Source organism: Quercus robur, chromosome 7 (genome assembly GCF_932294415.1).
Source record: "Quercus robur chromosome 7, dhQueRobu3.1, whole genome shotgun sequence".
NCBI lineage: Eukaryota > Viridiplantae > Streptophyta > Magnoliopsida > Fagales > Fagaceae > Quercus > Quercus robur.
The window spans coordinates 21,172,600-21,181,330 of record NC_065540.1 but is presented as its reverse complement, the minus strand read 5'-3'; the positions used below and the strand labels follow the sequence as shown (position 1 = coordinate 21,181,330).

General features: G+C 33.8%; 1 protein-coding gene across 1 annotated transcript; it reads left to right on the top strand.

Moving 5' to 3' along the window:
• The first annotated feature begins 624 nt into the window (after nt 1-624).
• On the top strand, nt 625-2,731 carry LOC126692719 (uncharacterized). Its single transcript, XM_050388417.1, has 3 exons — nt 625-893; nt 1,014-1,340; nt 2,359-2,731. The coding sequence occupies exons 1-3, from the start codon at nt 827-829 to the stop codon at nt 2,511-2,513; spliced, it is 549 nt and encodes a 182-aa protein (XP_050244374.1). The 5' UTR covers nt 625-826; the 3' UTR covers nt 2,514-2,731.
• Nucleotides 2,732-8,731: the final 6,000 nt, after the last annotated feature.

Here is an 8,731-nt window from a genome sequence, read left to right as displayed (position 1 = left end):
ATTGGACAGAATGCCTAAATTGAATAAATTTGAAACTTAGAAAACTCACTCATGTTTAGTTTATTTTCATTCCATAAATTAAAAAAAAAAAAAGGATTTTTATGGGACCAATATTATTCAGTGTTTGAAATTTATGTATTTCATTAATGCTCCGGACCTTCGAAGCCGACCGGAATGGCCAAAATTAAACATAGAAATGGACAAGGGACTAAACTTATTCTTGAAGGGTGGAAACTTCAACATGATAACATCCAATTCCAATGATTCAAGCCCAAACACGTCTTTACCAATAAATCACGTATCAAACAAGAGACGCCTTTTCCTTCTAGTTCTTTCTAGGCGTCTAGCAAAAGTAAAAAATGAATAGGAAAGCTCAACTGTTTTACGGAATAAAAAAATTGGCTACAAATCAAAATCAAGAATCATAAATTACAAGCGGTGCAAGAAAAGGAAAGCGAAATTTAAGAGAGGTTTTTTACGGCAAAGAAAAAACAAAGTGAAATCAAATAGAGAATTTTAATTTTTTTTTAAGATATATACCTACCAAACGCGTCTCTAAGTTTAGAATTTTAGAGACGCGTTGATTTTTGACGGGGCTATTCACAGCATACACAAGCAATTGAGCCTCAATGGAGGCTGTCTTCCTATATATAGGCCATATGTACCATTTTTAGAGTCTTAGCTCACATCTCTTCCCTATATATACATATTCAAACACATAATATAACCTGCACCATTCACTCTCTCTCACAAAACACAAAGCACAAAACACATTCTCCTTGTTCTTTCAAATTTTGTTGCATCCACATACTAAGTAATCTCAAAAATGGCTCTCTCCTCCAAATTGTCTTTGGTTCTCTTCCTCTCTTCTCTCTTCCTCCATGCAGCATTAGGTATCATTTCTTATATCATGTTTCCCTAGTCATCAAAGATACATTATAAATGTTATTTGTAAACATAATTGAATGTTATGTTGTTGATATAATTTTGTGTACTTGTGTGTTTGTGTGTAGCTGAGCTTGTATGTGAGGATTTGCCAAAGGGTGTTTGTGCATTTTCAATAGCATCTTCCGGGAAAAGGTGTTTGCTCGAGACGTCGGTGGCGGGTGATGGAAGTGTTGAGTATCAGTGTAGGACATCAGAAGTTGTGGTTGAGAGAATGGCTGAATACATAGAGACTGATCAATGTGTTCAAGCATGTGGGGTTGATAGGAACTCTGTTGGGATTTCATCAGATGCCCTTCTTGAGCCACAATTCACTGCAAAGCTTTGCTCCCCAGCTTGTTACCAGAAGTGCCCCAACATTGTTGATCTTTATTTCAATTTGGCTGCCGGTGAAGGTAACAATTCCACACCCATTTGCATTTGTTTGTTTAAATTGACAAGCTTTGAAATAATGAAGAACGAACAAAAGAAAAGAAAAGACAATACAAATAATAAGATTGGTTGTGGAATGATTTTCAACCGGTTATTAAGTCTCTAACTAATTAACATGGTCCACTGAAAAGTCTTGTAATTCCTCATGGATCGCGTTCCTACTGGTAATAACATAGCCATCAATATAACAAGTACGTAGGACAGGGCATTTTTTTTCCCCAAATATAGCGTGTTTATTGTTGCCTTTTAAGCCCCATTTATTGGATTCCTTTAAAAAACGTGCAAGATCATGACTTATTACCTATTTAGACCTTTTTTTTGACAAGAAAATAAATCTAAATGTTAAACTTTGTTTGGTGAAACTGAACATTTCTCAGGGAGAAACAATATAAAATTTTAGACTTACCAAAAAAATATATTTCTGGCAGATAATTGTAGGAATTTATAAAATTAGGGATCTTTTATTTTTTATTTTTTAAAAAAATCTTATTTTAAAGAATGGTTACAAGTTACAACTCCAAACACTTAGTATTTGGAGAGGTACCCCTTCGACCAAGATGCCCGGAATAAAACTCAGGAATATGAAGTGAATACTCAATGATTTGATGTTTGCTAGATTGCCACCATAATAGATTCTTACTTCTGACATTAGTCAAGATGACCATAAAGTAGTCCTGCAATGTGATGAATGTCCCCAGCTTTCTTGTACCATATACACCTGTTCTTGTTGTTCTTTCGCTTTCTACTTTTACTCATGAAAGTTTTGTTATACCTCACTTTAGGTTTTGTTTTGTTTTTTGTTTTTGGTTGTATCTTACTTCTCCTTCAATCAAAGAATGGTCCTTTCCATTTTTTTTTTTTAAAGCAGTTGATCTATTATCATATATATTTTTTAAAGGCCTTCATTCATACACTTAACTTATATTGTAAATTGTAAACATGCCATTAATGTATTTTTATCATTTGTTTTGTCACACACAGGAGTATTTTTGCCGGAGTTGTGTGAGAGACAGCGCAGCAGTCCTCACCGCATCATGAGCGAGCTTTTGAGCTCCGGTGTTGCCCCTGGTCCAACCTCTGGCAATCCATCAGTGGCTTCAATCCACAGGACCGCCTCTGCTCCAGCTCCCCTGTAATCATCTCATGTTTTTTTGAGATCATTTGCCTTTGAAATTAGTGTAATTGAATCAAGAATAATTGACAAATTAGAGATACTATGAGGGAATGAGGGTTCATTCTTTTGGGATGAGTTCAGTGAGAATTATTATTATTATTATTATACATATATGAACGGCAGTATGAATTGCTAGATTTTTATAATCTGAGATCAATGAATATCATATCCTTATACTTATTTCATTTTTACATTTCTTAGGAGTTAATTTTCACCAAAATTTACAGAAAGCTACCTTCCTAGCTGAAAGAGGGTCATTACTCTCAAAATATTGGGCTAATTACATTTTTCCACTTTTAACTATTATTCCTAACATACAACTTCCAGAACTATTGAAACAAACGAATGATTCTCCAATTTTAAAAATACATAACACTTAACTCCCTATCGTTTATTTTGTTATTAATTCTAACAAAATTTAATATTAAAAGGCCAATTTATCTCTTAATTATCTATTTTGAAGAGGAATAAATTAGTCTTTTAATGTTAAATTTCGCTAAACTTAGCAGCAAAATATACGGCAGTGGAAACATTGCAACAGAGTCATTGTTGGTGAGGCTTTAATTCTTGATACATAAATAAAAATAAAAATAAAAAAAGGGGAGAGGACCGAATGATTCTTTCAAAAGGTCTATATTTTATTGCTAATGGGTTGGATCTTTTGGACTAATTCAATTCACTAGGCTTGAGTTATCAGTCAGGGTGGGCTGTCGGGTTTGGTTTGACTGGGCTTGTTGTGTTGAACATTTTTTTTTTCCTCCAAAAAAAAAAAAGGGAAATTTTTTTTATCTTTTGCTAATAAGATAAAAATTTTATTTAAGTGTAACAGTGTAAGTAACCTTTTACAAACAAATTCACTGCACAAATGCACATCATGATCAGATCAGTTACCTAAACTTAGCTGAATAGTCATGACCAACAGTACAGGCATAATAGTTTCAGGACTTGATTACTGAACCTACTCGGTTATCAACTATCAACTATCAAATAAGCTATGTACACTAACCCTTCATTCCATCCCCGTCGCTCCTCATCAATCAAAATCCCCCACATAATGAACTCGTTGTGCCTCCTCACCCCATTCCAGCTCTTAATTAAACCACACATTCTACCAAATTTTTATCTTGATGATTCCTTGTTGCAACAATTGTTGTGCTGAAATTATACTTCATCACACATAAGAAGGATTGTTGCCTAACTTTGCTTGAAGAAATAAGTTATTGGGGAAATATTTGTCTTAAAAACGTCCCAAAAATAGAGAAAGTGGCTGCTGCAAAAGCCTACATTCTCTAAATCTTAACCTGCCGACTTTTGTGCCGACTTTTCCAATGAATTTTCCTCCCCTCCCCCCTCAATATTTGGCCATCATCAAATTGAGTTCATCACACCATGTCTCTGGTAGGTTGAGCATGACATCGTTTGAGTTAAAATAGCTTGAACCATGGATTTTATCAATATTTCTCTTCACACTCTAGAAAGTATAAATGATTGGAGAATTGAAATCTAAGTGTATTCATTAAGGCAAAAGCTTTCAGCGTTATGGATTTTAATTTTTGAGGCTTGAGGTTACCTTGTTGCAAGAAATCATAGCTTCCTTCTCAGTTTGTCTTTCTTTGTAACTAAATGTATTAAATGGGTAAGATTTTTTTTTTTTTAATGAAGAAAGATTATTATTTTTTTTCCAAAATCAAAACAAACATTATGTTTGGTTGTAACTGGGGGAGGGCTTAGCAAGGAAAAGTGGAAGGTAAGGGAAAGAGAAAGGGAAAGGAAAGGGATATCAAAATAGACTTTGATTCATTCAACAAACTGGAATCTCCCACGACATTCTGTTTATGGTCTTTTACATAACTTCAATGTAACACCGAGTCACTCATACCGACTAACTTCAATAGGTTCAACACCTTTTGCCAATTGGGCAACCCAAAGAATGGGCTTAGTTTTAGCAGCCATTTGGTAACACTATGATTTTCTTTGTCGAACCTTTCATCAAATTCCAATCCCAGTCACAAAGAATTATTACAGTATATGCCTTTGGTCCTTAAAGAAGCATCACAAGTCAACTTGAAAACACAAACTGGTGGCCTATATATCCTACCCTTTTAACTACCTTGGCATCTAATTGCATAGCTATCAAGCGCTCCTTTTAAGTACACCAAAAATTCATCAAGTTTCGATGGCGGATCCACTGCAAATTCCATTATCCTAGACGTTGTTGGAAAAAATTTCTATCTCTACTTTGCAAAGTAGCATCTTAAATCTTTCATGGATCTTTAACGTCTATTTGCTCCACAATATTTTGTTACTTAGATTTAACCCATGAGACTGTCTCAATCCATATGTAGATTGCATTTAGAATGTGCATTTGTTGTCTTTAATCCAAACTATATGATCAGGGTAAGGAGATTCAGAATGAGGAAATTTTTTTGATGTTGCCAAAGCTACAAGAAAACAAATATGTTGCCTTTTGAATGAAAATAAACTAACACTTTATTTTTTGAATGAAAATCTTGAATCTATGAGGAATTCTTTAAATCTACAGTATGATAGGTTCTTGAAATTCATTAGAAAAAAAAAAAAAGATAAAAGTCTGAATTTTTATTAATTTGAGAATTGAATTGCCATGAATGTTATAATGCATTTAATAATAAAAGAAAACCTAGAATGGCTAGGAAAATATCTAGAAAACCCTAATTTGCACTAATCACGAAATTAGGAGGCAAAAAGGTAAATTTTACTAAAAATAGCAAAATTGAGATAATTGCGGAAATTAAAACTATTGTCTATAATGTTTCAAAAAAGATGAAATCTTATTTTGACGTTTAAACTAAAAGTTATAAGGAAACCAATAATACTAAAAATGAAAAAAAAAAAAAAAACCCATAGATTTTAGGGGCTAAATGATGGAATTCACCCGAAAAGCGGCTTCAATTGTGGCCAAAAGGCACAGGTTCTACTTCTAGCACCATTTCCCCTCATGTCACCAAATTTCACGCAATTCCATCATTATCATAAATTATTTCCACTATTACTTTTTTACTTCTTGAATTTTATGCGTGTTGACTTTTAGCGATCTCTCTATTTAGGGAAGATTTGTGTTGTTTGTTTTACATAACTTTTATAGAATTTATTGATTTTTATTTATTTATCAAAGATACAAATATATCGTGAGAAAAAAATTTATATTGGAGTATTTTTCTTTTTCTTTTTTAGGGACTAAGATAAATTGGCTCTAGTCAACACCCAGGTTGTGAGACTTAATGGTATTCAACCCAATGGTATGTTATAGCAAATAGGGTAAACAAATAACTCTAATTCAGTGCGCCAAAACATAAAAAAAATTGGATAGAAGATCAAGAAAGCAATGAGTACAAAATCTTCATAAATGGTAAGGAAAATTCGATTTAAAACAAATTGCTCAAGCATTTTAAAAGTGCTGAAAATAAAAAGAAACCCTACAACAAGGCAAAATTTGTGTTGATTTTTGGTATTCTGCAATCACGATGGTTAATTTTCATAGAAGGAAGTTATCAAGTTAGCCTCCCCAAAATTGATTTCGTCACTGTCTTCATTATAAGTGAATGAATGTCTCGTAATTAAAGGCTAGAATTGAATAGGATACAATTATACAACAGAGATACTATATCCAAGGTTACCTCTCTTCCTCTTGTACCTTACTTCAGAACAGAGAGAGAGATTACGAATTTACAAAATGAATAATCTAGGAAAATTAATCTAAACATCTGACTCAAATGCATCACGAAATCACATGAGAAGAAGTCAAACTTCCACAAAATATTGATCCAAATATGAGCTTGCAACCAGGCTCATATAATACACCCATCTTGGATATAAGCCCGACATCATATGGAAAGAGATTTATTAAGTGGGCTGGGACCCAAAGGAACTAATTGTAAAAACTATTTGTTGTTGGGCTTATATTACAAATGGTTTGTGGGCTAAACTAAACATTGAAAATAATTAGTTTCAATATATTTTAGTTAAAAGTATTTTCAAAAAGAAAAAGTTTACGCTGAAATAAATGTAGTCTTAAAAATAGAAGAAAAGTAAAAAAAAGGGGGAAAAAAAATTAGAAAAGCAAAATAAAAAGAGAAAGATATTCTCTAATCATATCATACATATTATATTAAAGTACAAGCTTTTTTTTTTTGTTTGTTTGAGAAACATATTAAATTACAAGTTGAGAGAAAGTTCCAATAAGAATCAAAATTTAATTTTAATTGCATTTTACATTCTAAGAGCATTCACACCAAAAATGTGAAAAGTGAAATATTGTTATTTTAGCACCAAAACCCCAAAATAACCCCCTACATCAAAGCTCTTAAATGCAAAAAAAAATTGACACTCAGCTACAATGAGCTGCTAGAGATAGCAGCTCACTATAGTTGAATGTTATAAGCAAAATATTATTTTTTAATCCCTCTCAAGTGCATTCCTCTCCATTTTTCTCTCTTTCTTTTCATGTGTGTATCCTCTATTTCTCTTTTGTTTCTTCTCCCCTGTTATCGCCCACGCCGATCACCCACACCACTAGCCCTCTCGCCCTAGCCGTCTTGCTCCTACCTTGAACCATCGAACCAAGCCTTTGTGAAGCACCTAATCCATCTCTGACTCTTAAATTTTCTCTCTACTCTCACCCTCATATTTCTCTATTCTCTCACTCTTCTTTCATTCTCTCAGTTGTGCTATGGGTTATGCTGGTTCCGGTTTGTGGGTCTCGGTGGTTCCGGCCGTGGGTCTCGGTGATTCCGGTTTGTGGGTTTTGTTTTTTTTGCGTGGGTTTGTTGCGTTCTGATCGGTGTGGGTTTGTTGCGTTTGTGAGTTTTTGGAGTGTTTGATAGAGGGGTTTGAGTATCTTTGGATGTTTTTGATATACGTGCAGTTGAAAAAGTGCGTAAAAATGTATGAAATGCTGTTTAAAATGCTCAAAAGTGTGTTTGAGATGATCAACCAAATAGTGTGTTTGAAATGTTGTTTCGCTATGATCGGTGTGGGTTTGTTTTGTTTGTGGGATTTTTTTTTAGTGTGGGTTTGGTTGGTTGGTTGGTTGATCGGTGTGGGTTTGCATGATTGGTGTGGATTTGCTTTGCTCTGGTGGCTATATATATATATATATATATATATTTTTTTTTTTTTTTGCATAAATGCATTTTTAGTCTTTACATTTTTTTATTTTTTTTCATTTTGGTCTCTACATTTTAATTTTACCACTTTTAATTCCTAAACTAATTATCGCGTGACCTTTAAGTCATTGCCGTCAGCCAACAAACGGAGAAGGCATATATGGCTAATGGAGAAATAAAATAATGATATTATTTTACACATGGCATGACCCACTTCGACACGTGGCTTTCTTGCCCTAAACCCAATCACATGTATGTCACGTGAGGCACTCACCAACCAATCTGGCATTGAAAATGCACAAATTAGATTTGAATCCCCAGATCAGCCTCTCTGTCTCTCTCGAACCATCAACCTCTCTCTCAAACCATCTCTGCCACTTGAAGCCACCATCATCATCAACCATCTCTCAAGATCTTCACCATTTCAAAGTCCCTGATCAGATGAAAGCAAGCTCTTCAACCAGTTCAAGCTTGAGGAGGAGAGCTCTATTGAGGTCCCTATATTTCTATTTTATGACTTTTAGTCCCTAAAATGAAAAACGCATTTCATTTTGGTTCTTACTGTTAGCCCATTAATGGAAATTGCTTACGTGGCAAACTGAGTGCATTGCTGACACATTAACCGTTGACATGGTCATTAAAAAAACTAGCGTTTAATCCGCGCAATGCGTAGGATCATTTTACGAATTAAAATACTTTGCAATCAACATAAACTTAGTTCTCCCATTTCCACTGCATACATTCAAACTTAAATAATGTAGTATATTTAGACATATAGTTTCTAATACTCCCAAAAATTGTTAAAACATTAGTATCTTTGAATCATGTCATGTGTGTCATTCCCTTCTCAAAGGGGCCACTTGGAGGAACACGTGAAATGAGTTCGAACAAAGGGAATTCTCCATAATGCTCCTAATGCAATATCTTCAAAAACATTTAATATTGCTTGTCAAAAAAATTTTTCGTTTCTATGAGCTTCCACATCTAAGGGAAAATAGCATTTATCTAAAAAAATGAATTTCTGTCTAGGAAAATA

Bases quoted from the DNA above. Each gene is read 5' to 3' on its own strand.
- LOC126692719 (XM_050388417.1), top strand. From the start codon at position 827: ATGGCTCTCTCCTCCAAATTGTCTTTGGTTCTCTTCCTCTCTTCTCTC. The intron at 894-1,013 runs GTATCATTTCTT...GTTTGTGTGTAG, and splicing joins CTTCCTCCATGCAGCATTAG to CTGAGCTTGTATGTGAGGAT. The intron at 1,341-2,358 runs GTAACAATTCCA...TGTCACACACAG, and splicing joins CAATTTGGCTGCCGGTGAAG to GAGTATTTTTGCCGGAGTTG.